This window comes from Daucus carota, chromosome 9, assembly GCF_001625215.2.
Source record: "Daucus carota subsp. sativus chromosome 9, DH1 v3.0, whole genome shotgun sequence".
NCBI classification, from domain to species: Eukaryota; Viridiplantae; Streptophyta; class Magnoliopsida; order Apiales; family Apiaceae; genus Daucus; species Daucus carota.
The window spans coordinates 45,163,657-45,180,285 of record NC_030389.2 but is presented as its reverse complement, the minus strand read 5'-3'; the positions used below and the strand labels follow the sequence as shown (position 1 = coordinate 45,180,285).

The 16,629-nt window shown below is 34.6% G+C and overlaps 3 protein-coding genes across 3 annotated transcripts; 2 read left to right on the top strand and 1 right to left on the bottom strand.

The window, feature by feature from the left end:
- Positions 1–44: 44 nt before the first annotated feature.
- LOC108201916 (protein POOR HOMOLOGOUS SYNAPSIS 1) lies at positions 45–4,206 on the top strand. The gene is made up of 8 exons (XM_017370258.2): positions 45–413; positions 2,004–2,120; positions 2,551–2,616; positions 2,747–2,850; positions 2,924–3,120; positions 3,212–3,270; positions 3,446–3,473; positions 3,876–4,206. The coding sequence occupies exons 1-8, from the start codon at positions 132–134 to the stop codon at positions 3,932–3,934; spliced, it is 912 nt and encodes a 303-aa protein (XP_017225747.1). The 5' UTR covers positions 45–131; the 3' UTR covers positions 3,935–4,206.
- A 731-nt stretch (positions 4,207–4,937) lies between these two features.
- Positions 4,938–11,815, top strand: LOC108202955 (AP-1 complex subunit mu-2). The gene is made up of 11 exons (XM_017371598.2): positions 4,938–5,368; positions 7,856–8,002; positions 8,101–8,163; positions 8,279–8,455; positions 8,545–8,648; positions 9,177–9,284; positions 9,453–9,549; positions 9,644–9,741; positions 9,826–9,967; positions 10,068–10,190; positions 11,265–11,815. The coding sequence occupies exons 1-11, from the start codon at positions 5,240–5,242 to the stop codon at positions 11,361–11,363; spliced, it is 1,287 nt and encodes a 428-aa protein (XP_017227087.1). The 5' UTR covers positions 4,938–5,239; the 3' UTR covers positions 11,364–11,815.
- A 353-nt stretch (positions 11,816–12,168) lies between these two features.
- Positions 12,169–15,725, bottom strand: LOC108200249 (uncharacterized). The gene is made up of 8 exons (XM_017368343.2): positions 15,029–15,725; positions 14,735–14,829; positions 14,512–14,615; positions 14,306–14,406; positions 14,121–14,224; positions 13,432–13,872; positions 13,186–13,317; positions 12,169–12,595 (listed from the first exon to the last, which is right to left on the bottom strand). The coding sequence occupies exons 1-8, from the start codon at positions 15,290–15,292 to the stop codon at positions 12,436–12,438; spliced, it is 1,401 nt and encodes a 466-aa protein (XP_017223832.1). The 5' UTR covers positions 15,293–15,725; the 3' UTR covers positions 12,169–12,435.
- Between the last annotated feature and the right edge of the window lie 904 nt (positions 15,726–16,629).

The following is a 16,629-nucleotide window of genomic DNA, read 5'->3' as shown; positions in this document are numbered from 1 at the left end:
CACACCCTCAGGCACGGCCCTGCATCGAACCGTTCCGATCCCGATCCATTTTCCACTATTTTATATATCAACCTCACACTGATCCTCTCTATCAGAATCCAAACCCCATATCAAACCAAAACACAAAAATAATGGCGGGAAACTCTTCAGCGTCAATGGAGCTAGCAATAATTGACAAAAACAAAGCCAATTTGAGCTCAATCAGAGACCTCTACGAAGTCGAGTACTCTCGCTTCTTCACTCCTCATTCTCATTCTCCTGATTCATCATCATCTCATCCGTCTCTCACTCCTCTCCGATCTTCCCGCGGCTCCTGGATCTCCTCCGATATTCTCGCCTCGCTTCGCCTCTTCGCTGCTGCTTTCGATCGGCGCGGCTTCGTTCTCCTCGTCTCTCTCGGTCGCAAAGTTCTCGTAAAATTCTCATTTCTATACACACGGCATTTAATTTTGTGAAATTCTGTTTTGTTAAAGTATCGTGAAATTCGATTTATGTTGTTTCAGTTTCGTAGATTACGTGATCTGTTTTTTCAATATTTTTTGCTAGTGTGTTAATTGTGGTGTTAAGGCGAAGTTTGATTATGTTTAGTATGTTTTTGATTTCTCTACTTGATTACTGTTGTGTTAGTATTTAATGAAACTGAAATTTCGAATTTCCTCTGTTTTGTTTCATGTATTTGCTAAGTTACGTGATTTGTTTTTCGAGATATTTGTATTTTGTGTTAATTGCATTTTACAGGCTTAAGCTCGATTATGTTTAGTGAGTTTTGATTTGTATCGTATTATGTGTCAATTACTGTTATATCAGTGTTTCCTGAATTTTGATTTCCTCTGTATTAGATTTAGTTCAGTCAGACGAGTGTTTTCTTGTTTGTGCTTGAACTATGATTTGCCTAACTACATGATCGATTTTCTCTACTGTTTCTCGTTTTTTGTGATAGCCTGTTTATTACTACTTGTTAATGCTAAGCTTGATTATGTATAGTAAGCTCGAATATATAACAAAGTTCTAGTAAGTTTCTAGAGCATTTTGATTAAGATGTTGATACTGAGCTTGAATGCTTGATTATAACTAGTAAACTTTTGATTCTCCAATTTTACATATCCTTCACAGGATTACTGATTTGTTAAAAGTATTATAAGATTTTAATTTGTTCAGTATCTGTTCCAGAGGTTTTGCTTAACTGCATGATTTGTCTGTTTACATATTTTCTCACTTAGGATTGGATGTTAATTATATTGTTAAGCATTAAGCTCGGTTACTTTGTAGTAAATTTTTAATTTCTTTGTAAGTGTATAGTATCATTTATTAGTTACTGTTATGCTAGAATACCATACAATTTTAGCTCACGTGCACTAGATTAAGCACTTGATAGAGAGTTTTTTTCCTTTTTCATGCCCTGAACCACAATTTCTTTAACTATGTGATTCGGTTTTCTCATTATTTCGTTCTTCTTTAATGAAATGTTGATGACTGTGGTAATGCCAAGCTTGCTTATGGTTTGAATCAGTTTTAGTCTATGTGAGAGATTTTTGTCCCCTCGTTTCTGCTTTAAACTGTAGCCTGACTAAGTACTTGACCAATTTCTCTTTAGTTTCCTCGTTTTTTTCACTATCGCATATCCATCACCATGTCAGGCTAAGCTTGATTGTGATTTGTGCAAAACTGATAATATCTGTGATTTCTGTGCTTAATAGTTTGATCTAAATTCATATAGGTAGTACTGTTTTCACAGAGTGCTACATTATGTTATTTGTGGTTCTTGTATTTACTCTATGACATGATTGTAGATAGAATTTAAACATGTGCTACCCGATTTTGTAATTCTTTTCGACATCTGTAAAGAAACAGATGCACATTGAGTTTGGTGAGTGGGTTTATGTTACTCGCTGGGTTGGTATTTGACTATGTAAGATACTTGTCAGCTCTTTTTCTATGCTCTTCCTATTTGCAGCTGGAACCACTCTTTCTTCCTCTCAATGACTGTATTTCATATCTCTCAGGAAGAGCACTACATCTCAAAGCTGCATATTACATGGCCTCAGGTGTCATGTTTATCTGGATACCCTGCCAGGGGAAGCAGAGTTGTACTCTTAAGTTACAAAGACTCTGCAGGCCAGGCAAGCTGTTCAATATGACATACCTAGTATAATTTGTTATTATATTTTGTGAGGTTACATTCGAAGATGAAACTAGATGACTTTCTTCTCTCTCATCCTCTCTGTTTTTCTAATAAACTTTTGTAACTTTTGCTGAAAGAAATTTTGCACATGCAGCATAACCTGTGTTGTAGAATTTGTTTAGTGGGCAGTCTGTTTTACCTCCAAGGTATTTTACTTGTGTGTATGAATTGATCATCTTCAAGTGCCACATAAATACATAATTAATTAACATTTGATGTTTGGCACAGTTTTACTCACTGATGAACTAATTTAGCATCACCCCTGAGAATGATTGTGCCGGAAGTTGATGAGCTATTGTGAACGGCCAATTGTATTTACAGTGCTGCTAAAATATGTGTTCACTTTTTCTTGTTTTACTTGTTTGCAGATCCATAAATTTGCTCTTCGCTTTTTGTCGGTCTATGAAACAGAACAGTTTATAAGCTCATTAAAGGTATATCTCTTGGTTTTGTTTGCTGTTCCTTGTGTAGATATGTCGGTCTTATGTCAAGTTGAATATTATATCAGTTTTTGTTTGCCATTTTACTTCCTTTCAGTATAAACATGTTATGTTCCTCTAATAGGAGATCTTGGACGATTCAAGTGATGTTGGAGAGCCCTCTAGCAACTTTGGGTCTGCTCAATCACCTCCATCAGAGTGCGTCATTTCAAGTGGATCTCCATATAGGTGAGAAGTTTTTAATCCCTTCGTTGCATATATGTTGTTCTCTCTAAGTAACCTATACCTATGGTCTGTGCAGACCTACCAAGGATTGGAGCCCTGCACCTTCTACAAATACTCAGTCCCAACGAATGTCACCAATTTTGAATCCTGATGCTCTCCAAACCTCAAACCCACCAGAACCCATATATTACAATCCTGTTGAGGCTACTCATCCTAATTTTCCTCCCAGCTTCACATCGTTACTGTTGAACTGTAACCCTGCTGTTCATCAAGGTAGACTGCTACCCATGTAACATCACCATTGCGTCAATGTAGCTTGCACCAGTTCTCTACATTGATCCATTCCTTTTTTGTATGTATATAGCTGCTGCACAAGTGCAGCCATCTCTCTCTGAGGATGCGGATCTGAAAGATCAAATTGCGGTAATTTGTTTTATGCTGAAACTAATATCAGTATATACTAATTGTTTTTCATCTTGATGAAATATTATATAGTCTTTTTCTCATTGACCACAAATTATTCTCCATTATCAAGTAGTAAATACTTGCTGATTGACTTGTTTCTGTACCTTCCTTTTTGTATCCTTCTCTTGGGCAGAGGTATATGGAGGACTCTTCCTTTCAAGGTATGTCTGCATCTTATCGTCCTGGCCACGATTTTCCTAGATAGTAAGGTTATTACTTGGCAAATAAGAATTGATGCCACATTCTTATAATTGCTTTCAGAAGAAGCGAAAATTGGTATTTTTAAGTTATATTCACTTTGGTAAGATGCATTTGCCTACCAACACAACTATTGGGGCATTTGCATCAAGAACGTGGTGTATTTGCTTTATGTTTCAATGTAGGAGCACAACGATATGAATATATGAAAAAGACAAAATGCCTTATATTTATAAAAACAAGGTCGACAAAGATAATCTGTTCATAACTAAATGGTGGCAGAACTATAGTCTGTTCTGAAATATGTTTCTCTGTACTGTTTAAAGTTCTGATTAATCAAGTGGTGTTTGTTATGTCATTTTCAGATATGCTGATGAAAGTACAGAAGGTCTTCAGTGAAATAGACGATTTGACGATAGGCTAATTAATGCAGCCTTCTGCAGCTTCGGAAGCCGTATCTTATGCGCTCTTTCATGACTGATAAACAAACGTTGCATAGATTTTAAGACCACTTTGAGCTGAAGTATCAGAATTTCAATAGGAGTACTTACTCTGCGATGAATAGGATTTGTTACATTTGTAAAGTTTTTACTGTTAAATATATAGTGATACTATGTGTGAGTGTGAGTGTGACTTAAACATCTTTTTATATTGTTTCAAGAGTTTGAGATGATAAAAGGACTAATGTTTTATGCAGTTTAAAAGAAATATTGTCCAGTGCTTGACGCCTTGAGAAATTTATCTTTTTGCTGTTAGAGCAAGTCCAAGAGTGTACTAGTGAAAGCCCTAAATATAATATAAAATATTATGTCCTAGTGATTTAGGACATGTTTTACCAAACTAAACTCCAACAATGTGCCTTATTCTCACAATATGTATAATATTTTATTATTAAAAACTCTCTTTCATCATTAAAGCATAACATAAAAGTAGAGAGAGAAAGAGAGTGTTCATGAGAATTTATAATAAAAAATAAGATAGGGCAAGGAGAGATGTGCCCTAAAAATAGGGCTTGAGGAGTTTGTCCTAGTGATATAAGGCATCACTAGGACATTGTTGGATCAAGGTTTTTCATCAATTGCCCTAAATTATAACTTAGGACATGATATAGGGCATCTCTTGGACTTGCTCTTAGTATTATAAACCGCATGGGATCTTACAAAAGGCAAGGATTTCTTAAGCCGAGGCAAAAAATGATTCACTTGAAAAAATCATTTTCCTGTCTCTATAAATATTATGGTGTACTTATTAGATTTGAAAAATTCAAAATCTCGACATCATTATTTATCATTACATTTATATGATTATTTGAAAATTATTAATTATTAATAATATAAAAGGATTAAAAACACAAACATAACGTATTTAATTAAAAAAAATTACTCCTCTGCGGATTAATACACCGAGTTTAAAATTAAAAAGCTCTCAGACATCTGAGAGCTAGGTTAAAAACCTGTATTATTCCTCCTCCTAACCGTTTCTTACTCCACTTTACAACCGCGTTCAATCGCACACACAATTCAGCTCCAATTCCAACTCCCCCAATCCCAATTCCATTCCCAATGAATTCAATTCCAAACCTCACAGCATAAAATGCCCCTCGATTCCCCCAATTCAAATCCCTCACCAAACGAATCAATCAGATCTCATCATTCCTCCTCCACTGTGATCTGATCCCTTCGATTCCAATTCCAAACCCTAGGGTACGCTTTATTGATTTAATCAAATAATGTCAGGTGCGGCCTCGGCGCTGTTCATTCTCGACATCAAAGGCCGCGTGCTCGTGTGGCGCGATTACCGAGGCGATGTCACCGCCGTCCAAGCTGAAAAATGCTTCACCAAGCTCATCGACAAAGAGGTGAATAATCATATTCGTGTGTTTTGTGTTTGTAATGGTGATGATGATTTGTCGATTTCGTGTTTTACGGTTTTATTTATTGGCTGATCTGTTTGTTTCGTTTTAGCGAAAAAGTGAATCATGCACGTTTATAAGTTAGGTAGCTGTGTTAAGATCAGGCTGCTACACGGAAGATAGTTAGTTAGTTGCTTAATATTAGCTAGACTTTGATGTACGTTTCACGAGGCTTACTAATTTTCGTTGTATGTTAATGTAGTGAGAAGTGATTCATGTGATTTGTAAGTTGACTCTGCAATTCGGATAGGTAGTCTGGTGCTTAATATTAGCTAGGATTGGATTTACAATCTTTGGCTTACTAATTTTATTTTATTCAACGTATCATCAGTGTCATGCTTCTGGTTTGAACTATGCAAATTTCATACTTACGTATTTACTTAGTTTTGCAGTTTTCACAGTTTTGCCTCTGATTATCCCCAGTCTCCACTGAGATTAGAGATGAGTTGTCGATTTTATTTCCACGGCTTGAATTAGTTCATTTTGTTTGTCAATTGTTCTGTTTTCTTTTTCCTTAATAAAGTGAAAAGAGAATCACGCAATTCATTATGTATCAATTGGTTTTTGTGATGGAGATGATAATTTGTCGATTTTGTTAATTATGATTTTTTGTTCAGTTTTTTGGCTGGTTGATCTGTTTGTTCTGTTAATTGGTTAACACGGAGCAGAAAAGCTAATCTGCAATTCATAAGTTGAATAGTTATGTTGAGATTAGACTACGACATGTGAGCTAGTTAGTTGCCAAATATTAGTTCCAATTTGATTTACACGTGAAAATGAAAATAAAGGTGATTCATAAGTTAATCCTGCTGTAGTTCAATTCAAGTAGCTAGTTAGTTGCTTAATATATGCTCAACTCAGATATTTGGATTTAAGTCGATGTGTGTGTGTGTGTGTGTGTGTGTGTGTGTGTGTGTGTGTGTGTGTGGAGTCTTACTCTAGCACAAACCACTAAATACAAACTAAAATTCAAACCAATGCTTTTAAGAGAATGGGGAGTTTGTGGGATCCGAGGACAGACCCCGAGCTGGGACTTGACAAGGCCTATGTGGGGCCTAGTGGGAAGAGGGTGGGGTCAAGTAAGTATTGGCTTTTGAACTTGTCTGGAGCCCTCCAAAGGCCTGTCCGGAGCCTTAGTGAGGCTTTAGTGGACCCGAGGTGGATCGAGCGGGTCCGAGGTGGGTCACGGGTGGGTGATGACATATAGGACTAGTGTCTCTTGGTTTGTATTTAAGGTTTGTATTTGATTATTAACCTATATGTGTGTGTGTCTCTGTGTGTGTGTGTGTGTGTATGAAATTTCATGTCAATTTCACATTTATTTAATTTCAATTATCTGTTAATGCAGAGAAAAAAAGAATCACATGATTCGTAAGTTGACTAATTACATTAATATTACTCTATTATTGGGAGAGCTAGTTAGTTGCTTACTACTAGCTCGAATTAGATTTACAACGGTCTTCTAGAAAATTCTGCCTATGCTTAATTGTCACTTAATGATTTTTAGTTTTGCACTTGCCACTTAAATCGTTGTTAAAGAGGGTTTTTTTCGTCGTATTAACGTGCTTTCTGTTTATTGTGACAGAAAAGATGAAATGTCAATTTCGTTATTAAAGTTTTTTGTGCGTTTTATTGGCTGGTTGATCTGTTCGTTTTGTTTATTCGCTAACCCAGAGCGGAAAAGTGAATCACGCAATTATAAAAGTTGGATAGTTATGTTAAGATTAGGCTATGAGTCTATGACATGGAAGCTAGTTAGTTAATTGCTTTATATTAGCTCAAATTTGATCTAAGTTGCAGACTTTATCATTGTCAATTTATAATCACTTCATTGTTAATTTCAGTCGTCCTAATTGGAAATTAGAATTACATGATTTATAAGTTGAAAACGGATTAGCTAATTAGTTGCTTAATATTGGCTCGAATTTGATATATGTTGTAGCGACTTTATCATTTATCATCGTTAATTTCAGGCTTACTAATTTCCATTGTCTGAAGCGACAAGGAGACTACCATGATTTATAAATTATGACTTGATCCTAAAATTTGAATAGCTAGTTAGTTGCTTAATATTAGCTCAAATTGGATTTTCATTAATCTATCTAAAAAGTTAATGCTTACATATTACAGTTCTTTGTTAAAGTAGCAAAGGAAAAAAAGGTGATGTTAATATTACTTATTGCAATATCATGCTTCCTATATTCACTTATTAACTGACATTTTTACGCTATTTATTTTGGAATTTCATGTTTGCTTAAAGACCACTGATAGTAGAGATGTTTTTTCAAGTTCATTTTTACTGCTTGATTATAAGTGAGAGCCAGTTAAATACTTAAGCTTAGCTCAAATCAGATTCATATTCATCTTTTATATTGTCGAATGTATGTGAATTCCACTGAACTTCTTGCTACTGGCTGTGATGTTTTGATTTAGGGAGAACCAGATACACAGAATCCAGTTGTGCATGATGATGGCATAACTTATATGTTTATACAACACAATAATGTGTATTTGATGGCTGCATCGAGGCAGAACTGTAATGCTGCCAGTATATTCTTATTTCTACACCGCGTAGTTGATGTAAGTGTATATTCAAGATTATTTATTTCACATAATGAGTGGACTGTTTTATCTTGTAGTTGATGTAATTCAGTTTCAATTGTTTGTTTTGGTGACAGGTATTTAAGCATTATTTCGAGGAGTTAGAAGAGGAATCACTTAGAGATAATTTCGTTGTAGTGGTATGGTAAACTATTATTTTATTTACTGTAACCTTGATTATTAGTACTATATATAGAGAAAAAGGTAAAAATTGTGTGGATGTTATGGCGCTGATACATATTTTGGTATGTACAGTATGAGTTACTTGATGAAATGATGGACTTTGGTTATCCCCAATATACTGAGGCGAAGATTCTTAGTGAGTTTATTAAGACTGATGCATACAGGATGGAAGTTACACAGAGGCCCCCTATGGCAGTGACAAATGCAGTGTCATGGCGAAGTGAAGGAATTCGTTACAAGAAGAATGAAGCAAGTCATTTTATGTGTAAATATATCTTAACAAGATTTGGAAGTAAATTTGGCCAGAAAATAGTTAAGAGTTTTTTTTTGCTCTACAGGTATTTCTAGATGTCGTTGAGAGTGTTAATATACTTGTAAACAGCAATGGACAGATAATCAGATCTGAAGTTATTGGTGCATTAAAGATGCGAACATATTTGAGGTAAACTTTATGCTGAATTCTGATATTATTATTGAAAAAACTGTCCTGGCTTCTGTTGTTTGATTATGTTTTTAAAATTTGGTTGACGCGGGTGTACGTTGCCAAGTGTAAGGTCTTATTGAAATTAAAAAATAAGACCTTATTTGGTGAATGCATATTATGATATGCTTACTGCTTGCAGCTAGCACTGGTTTTCTTTTTCAATATTGCAATATGAGACCACTGTTCATCATTTATATTATATATTCTGGAACAAGGGCAGTTTTTCTATATATAAGGAAGATCCACTCTGTTAACACGAGTATTGACAAAGTCTATCTTTACATGAATGGATCTATATTATTTGGGAGTGCTTAGCTATAAGTTAACCTTTGGATTTCATTATGCTTATATGAGCTATTGCTCTTCTATTTAAGCGTTGTAGTCCAGATGGCAACCGACACCCAAATATTGTGATCTTTTTATGTTTTTGCTACTCTAAATATGTATCGTCACTTAACTGATTTCCTCTGTTTCTATCTATCGCAGTGGTATGCCTGAGTGCAAACTTGGGCTAAATGATAGAGTTTTACTAGAAGCGCAAGGACGAGCAACCAAGGGAAAGGCCATTGACTTGGATGATATCAAATTCCATCAGTATGCCATTCACTCTTTTTCTAAGTTACACTTTATGTTCCTAAAATTGTTGTAAATAGTTTTGTATGTATCATGTACTATGAGTATATTGTGTTTAAATCCTTCATTTTCACATTGCCTTATATTTTTTATTGTTGCTATCTGGGGATAAATACCATATTTGAACAGGTGTGTGCGTCTTTCTCGATTTGAAAACGACCGGACAATATCATTTATACCCCCTGATGGGTCTTTTGATCTAATGACATATAGACTTAGCACTCAGGTATACCTTGTAGACACTATTTTCCTTTGTCGCCCTTTTGTTCTTATCTTCACCTTGTAGCATGTTGTAATGAAGGGTTGAATTTTGAATTCAGGTTAAGCCTCTGATATGGGTGGAAGCTCAAGTGGAGAGGCATTCTAGAAGTCGTATGGAAATCATGGTAAAAGCGAGGAGCCAGTTCAAGGAAAGAAGGTATCGTTTGTTTCTTTGGCACACAACAATATCTGTGAAGTCCTAATTCCAAGGCCTGCTGTATGAGCTAGTTTATGATTGCAGCACTGCAACAAATGTTGAAATTGAGTTGCCTGTGCCATCTGATGCCATCAACCCAAATCTACGAACATCAATGGGATCTGCTTCTTATGCACCTGAAAATGATGCATTGCTTTGGAAAATCAAATCATTTCCAGGTGGTAAGGTAAACGTTAGCTATAGATCAGCTATATATCCTTCTTTGATATATATAATTTGTTCTTTGTGAATATCATCTGAATGTTTGATTTTTTTGACTAGTGTAGGAATATATGTTGAGAGCAGAGTTTAATCTTCCTAGTATCACAGACGAAGAAGCAGCTCCGGAGAGAAAGGCTCCCATACGAGTGAAGTTCGAGATACCATATTTTACTGTTTCAGGAATACAGGTGTGTCCTCATGCATATGTTTTACTGTATCAATATAGGGAACGCTTGGATGTCATATTTTCTGGTTCCTTCTGTTCCAGTTGCAACAGAATTTTATTTGCCTTTTGCACCAACAAAAAGTTATATAACAGAAAAGCCTGTTAAGCAGATACATCCTCCTCCTGGAATTGTTTGTATATCAGTGCCAAGGGCCTGTTATGCAAGTCTTCAGACATATATGTAGAATAATTATTAAAAAGAAATTTGGAACTTCATACAAGTATGTTATATAATATTTTTTCGATTGAAATTGGTTATTAACTTGCAGGGCTTTATTCTCATAATCCCTTTATACATTGTGTTCTTATTTTTTCTACCTAAATATATTAGATCCGGGAATTCTGCTTTATTTATTTATAAAGTTGTCTCGTATCTTATTGTATCAAGACAAAAGCTATTAACTTTTGGAAAAGTGATGACTAATTTGTACATCAGTGTTTTAATTTTTAAATCTTCTTATTAACTCAAAATGATGATTTGGTCAATAAACAAGCTGAGGGAAATTCTAGAGTGCTCATCTTTGCGTTGTAAAAAGTTGTTAGATGTGAACTAGAGTTTTGATGGAGTCAAAAGTGTGCGAGCTCAGGTAATTAGGAAGAACCATTCACAAACAGTGCCAATTTAGTATGATATAACTCCAAGAAATTCCGTGTATGATATAACAGTGCAAGTATGCGACTCCTAGTGATTGAGTACATTGATTTGTATGCCAACTTAGTTTTGTAGCTTAATGAGATGACTGCATTTCGTTTTTATTGTAAGAGATTTTCAGAGAGTTCACGTAGATTATCTGTATATGTAGGCATGTTAGGTCTTTTCTTATACACTTTAGTCCTGTAGCTAATTATATCGTGGAAAGGGGAGCGATGTTGTTTATACATATTGTTTAGTTTTTCCAAGTTGGTTCTTATTGTTTTCAACCTGTTTAATGAAAAGGTATCATCTGTCTCTCTCTCTATAGCTATTGTGTCAACTATAAGAGCTTTAGTTGGATATCTCATATTCGAGATTCATGACAATATTGGGGTTTTGTAGGTCCGATACCTGAAGATCATTGAGAAGAGTGGCTATCAGGCTCTGCCATGGGTGAGATACATAACAATGGCAGGTGAATATGAATTGCGACTCATGTGAAAGCCACTTTATCCCAGAACGTCACGATTCCAGAAACTATCAACCTGGTCTCAGTATTGTTATACATAGGCTTCCAATCATCTGGAAGCAGGGAGTTGCTTGTTCTTACCTGAATTGGTAATTTTTCCAGCACAAAGTTTACTCTAGGGCGGGGTAATTTTTCAGCACAAATTTACTCCAGGGCAGCGCTTTTTGTTACTTTGCTTAACTGTTGTCTTTTATCAACTACAGGTTTCTAAGATTTTCATGTATAATCAATCAAAAATTTGTACTTTTGTTTTCTTGTTTTTTTTTCCATGTCTCTTCTTTGAAATATCCCCCGAAGGGCTCATATCATTATTTTTTGAATCAAATGATGCTTGTAATTATATACCTGATTTGGCTTAAACTTTAGTTTGAATCCAATCTTGTCAAGTTATCAATATATATGTTCCTTTTGTTCTTTGTTTGCACATGTGTACCTTCAGAATTGAAACAGTTCATTTCATATGCCGAAATTCGGTTTAGATTGATAAATTCGAAGTCTTTTATCTTCATTTTGCTTCAATTTCGATAGTACTCCTGTTTTTAATTGTTTGTATTTCGACATTTCGGCACATATCTGAAAATGTTTTGACTACATAATTTTAAAATTTCATTGTTAAAAATTTTCTTTCGAGCAAGTGCTAAATCTTTTACACAAAAAATAATCTTTTTTAACTATGTAATCAAAGCAAGCACTTTAAATTGTGCATAATATCCATGTCCGGAACTAAAACTAAAATTTTAACTTAAAAGAGGCACAGAAATGTATATTCAGAACTCGTAATCTAAAAACAAATGTTATTTAGAGCACTTCTAACTTTTTAGTACAGGCTATTGAGATCAGAATACATGATAAGACATACAAAGATGTTCTAAACTCGGAAGCAATTTCTCTTTACTAAGCTACAGAATAGTTTTTTATGTCCTAACCTAGAATGATAAAGAAGAACATGCAATATACACCTCAAAGTTTGAAGAGGCTAAACAAGTGAACAAGTTTCTGCGATATGCATCTATCTTCTCTTTCTTGTGGGGGGGTGCTAAATTGCTAATGGTGCACTTGATTTGGTAATGTTGGCGGAATCCTTCTGAATGCATGTTTTCTGCACCGTTCAAAGATGCTATCATATATCAGATCAAACTGAACTCCTGCTCTTTCGCGGTTCACAATGAATAGAATGTGATCACCTTCAATGATCTTGTAATACCTGAAGCAGAAGAAAATGGCATATATTCATTGTTAACGCTTTACTTGATGAAATGTGACAGTTTCATACAGGAATTATCTAGTTGCAGTACAAGCAAACCTCAATAAATCAAAAAGCTTGCAGTTAAGCCGAATGACCTCTAAGTTTTCTAATAAAAGTTTCTACATATATACTACAGTCGGAATTTTAATAGCTCTCTAGAAAACCAAAATCATATATCGTAATGCAGCACTTAAGAAAATTCAATATCGTACAAGCAAACCTCAACTAATCAAAATAGCTTGCACTTAAAACCAAATGACCTCTACGGTTTCTTTCAGAAAATTCTACGTACTACAGAAGTCAGAATTTTAATAGCTCTGTAGGAAACCAATATCATATACCATAAGGCAGCACTTGCGCGTTCAAATAATTGACTGAATATGGAAATACATGATATATTTGAAACACAAAATCACATCTAAGAGATAATTAATCAATATACAGAATTTTCTTTTTCAGCTCACATGACAGAGATTTGATTTGGAATTTTGCAATCATATAAATGGAATTTAACAATCAAATGAAGATTTAAGTCATATGGAAAATACCAGATGCCTGGTTGCAAGGGGTAGCAGTCGGAATCATTTGTAACTAGGCGACTTGGGTGTTCAACAGGGAAACGAGGGTGTGTCATTGATATTGTGTTAAGAGCTCCATCATTTTCCCACCAATCTTCATCCCTGACAATGTAATTGCCTTTAATATGAAACTTGACAATGTATAGCTTTTATTATGTTTTAAATGTGGAATGAGTAACATATTTGAACAGCACCAACACTTTAATGATTGCTCACCTGTAGCCTTTGAATGGGGGTGCTACATCAGATGGATGACGCCATTGACTCATCTGTAGAACTCTGATAAAAAGCAAAGGGTGAATCCCAAGTATGCCAGATGGAACGGTACCAACTCCCATAATTTTCCTAGTTCGCTTAGTAGCATAGCTAAAGTAATAAGTATCAGGAAATGTAGATAAATGGCTGTTCAGTCTCAAAGATCCCTGGAGTGTTAGATCAGGAAGAATCCAATCTCCGGAAGCAAAGGGACCAGAATTCCCCAGAAGACAATCAAAAAGACCCCGAATACCCATTTTCCTCCATGACATGTTGTAGTGATCAAACCCAAAATTATAGTATTCCTTTATCCAAGGGATGTCAATCCAATCATAAATTATAGCTCCCACTCGACACCACTGAAGCAAACATAGAGGTTTCAGTGACCTCCCATCTTCTGGTCTGGAAAAGGTTGTACAAACAGCCGATCAAATTTAGGAATCAAAAATCATATGGTGGTGGAAGGAACCTATAAAACTGTTTACATGAATAACTTGCAAACTTAAGAACATATAAAGACTCTAATTCCAGATTAATTGAAGGTAAGATCTATTTGATCAATATTTAAGCAGTATTACACAGAACGATAAATCTTTAAATTCACATACACAGAACGAAAAAATATTATGTTCGAGTAAAGTAAAACTTACTGTATTCCATCTAAGTAAGTTCTTGTAGTTCCATTAAAAGCACCAGATAACGCTGTTATGCTCAAGACCCACTTATCAGATGTGCTTTCATGTCCTTTAAAAGCCTGAAATAAGCGGAAAAAATTGGTTATCCAGCTTAATTGAATTGATCATTTAGAGCAAATTAATATGAGATAAGTACTAACCTTGTCCGCAAGCATCTGCTGCAAAACACGAGCAACCTGCGCGCCAGCTGAGTGCCCGACAAAATGAATAGGATGATTCTCATCCCATTCAGGATAGTGTCCTGCATACCATTTACATCACGCAACATCCCAAGTAAGTAATCACAGAAATTAATATCCAGCTTACCAAAATCTGACAAACAAACTTAATTAGTTAAAAGATTAACCTTTTTCGTAAATTCGACCAAACTGAGAATGCCCACAAGCCTTGCTGTGTTCTTCCCCATAATCAACTTGCCCCCCTTTCAAATAATAAAACAGTTCACGTGCCCTGCAACCCCAATTCCCTTTGATCATTTAGTAGACTAAACAAAAGTAACCATAAATATAATAAAACATACATAAACAGAAACAGATTGACAAACATAGATAATTAACAGTAAGACTCACCTATCATATATGCTTGTTAATGAACCAAGATCTGGCACTAAAACTCTTTCATCCTTCTTCTCTGCCCCAGCAAAATATGATAATCCACCCAATCTCTGATAAACAAACATCACAGTCATCATAAACAAAAACCACCAAAAAATTCATTTTCACAGAATGTTCATATTAAAGAAAAAGCACAATCTTTAAAAAGAAATTAGCGGAATTAGTCCAGGTGCACACAAGCTGAACCAGACACCCGGTATAACAAAAAGAAAACATGCCAAGAGAAAATTAACAAAAATCAAGACATACCCCTTTACCAAACCCGAAGATTCCATGAAGCAACACAATGGGAGGCAAATCATCATTAGATGTCAAGACTTTAGAATCATCATCAACATTTGTGATCTCTTTAACATTTGAACCACCATGATTATTATAAATCCATTCATTCAAGGATTGTGAGAGATCACCAGCCACAGCTGTGCTAAATATATAAAACCCATATGCAATATGCACCACAGAACTCACAAACAACTCTACAAATTGCAGAACTGCAACAGATAATCTAATCATTTGGCAACAAATAATCCAACCCACCCAATAAAAATCAAATCTTTCTTGTTTATATAACTCAGAACAGAGCCTTCTTCTTGGTTCTTGAAGAAGGATGTGCTGCAGAGCTAAAGATCACAAATTTATCAGAGAAAAATGTGTGTTTCAAGAACAATCAAAAATTCAAAACCCTTTGTGAAACCCTTTGATTTGAGAAAATGATGAGACCCTTTTGATCAAAATTTGATCTTTTGGTATGGAGAAATTGATTTCCTCAAGTTTCTCGTGGCTTACCTCACAAGTGACACAAAACAAATGGAGAAACTCTTATTTATATGTGTGAGTTGTGTATCATAATTCACAATAATATGTAATGGGTTGATGATACGCATGAGAAAAAAGACTCGAGTTGAAGCCTTGAAGGTGACTTTCTTGGTCCAAGTCATTGTGCTATACTTTAACAAAAAGGGTCCCACAATACAAATTATAATGATGAATCAAACAAATTATAATAATGAATCTAAAATTGTATTTTATCTCCTCTCAATTGTTTGCGTTTTTTTGGGGAACATATTCGACACATATTTTTATATTTTTAGAAATTATAATTTTATAAATTATTTTTAGTAAAAGTATAATAATTAATTTTTTTGAAAATGAAAATCTAATAAAAGTATAAAACTATAAATTATATACATCTTAAAATACGTGTGAAGTAGCCCATTACTATAAATAAATGAGAGAGGAAGGAAATATAACATTATATTAACTTGATTTTGAAAGTCGGATCAATTATTATTATATATGAATCTAATATTGATACATAAATCAAATATGTTAGAAAATGATTTTTCAAGGGGGCGTAGAATGGAAAAATATAAAAAAGTTAAATTGCCTCGTATGAGCATTTGTCTAGAGAAGGCAGCCTCCAGCAATAAAAATTAAAACATCATGTGGGTCCTTTAAAACAACTAAGCTTAGATTATTCGGACATAATCTGATTAGTGAATAAAACAGCGCCGTGTGGTAGTACAGTTTTTGTAATAAAACAGATTAGTGGATAAAATACAAAACCCTTAATGACTTGTTAAGTTGTTTTGGTGGAAAATCCTAGAGATTCCCTTATCTAATTTATAAGAATTAACGTAGGAGTATAGTTTAGTCATTATCTTTTAATATAGTACTAGCCTTTAACCCGTGCGAAGCACGGGCGGGTATATAGTTCGTAATTTATTATTTGTAATTTAAATTTTAAAATCATTTTATTAATATTTTAGTATTAATGAATTGAATTTTAATTATGTAATGGTTATATTGAAATTGAACACGTTAAAGTTTAAAGGAGTTATATGAAGGTT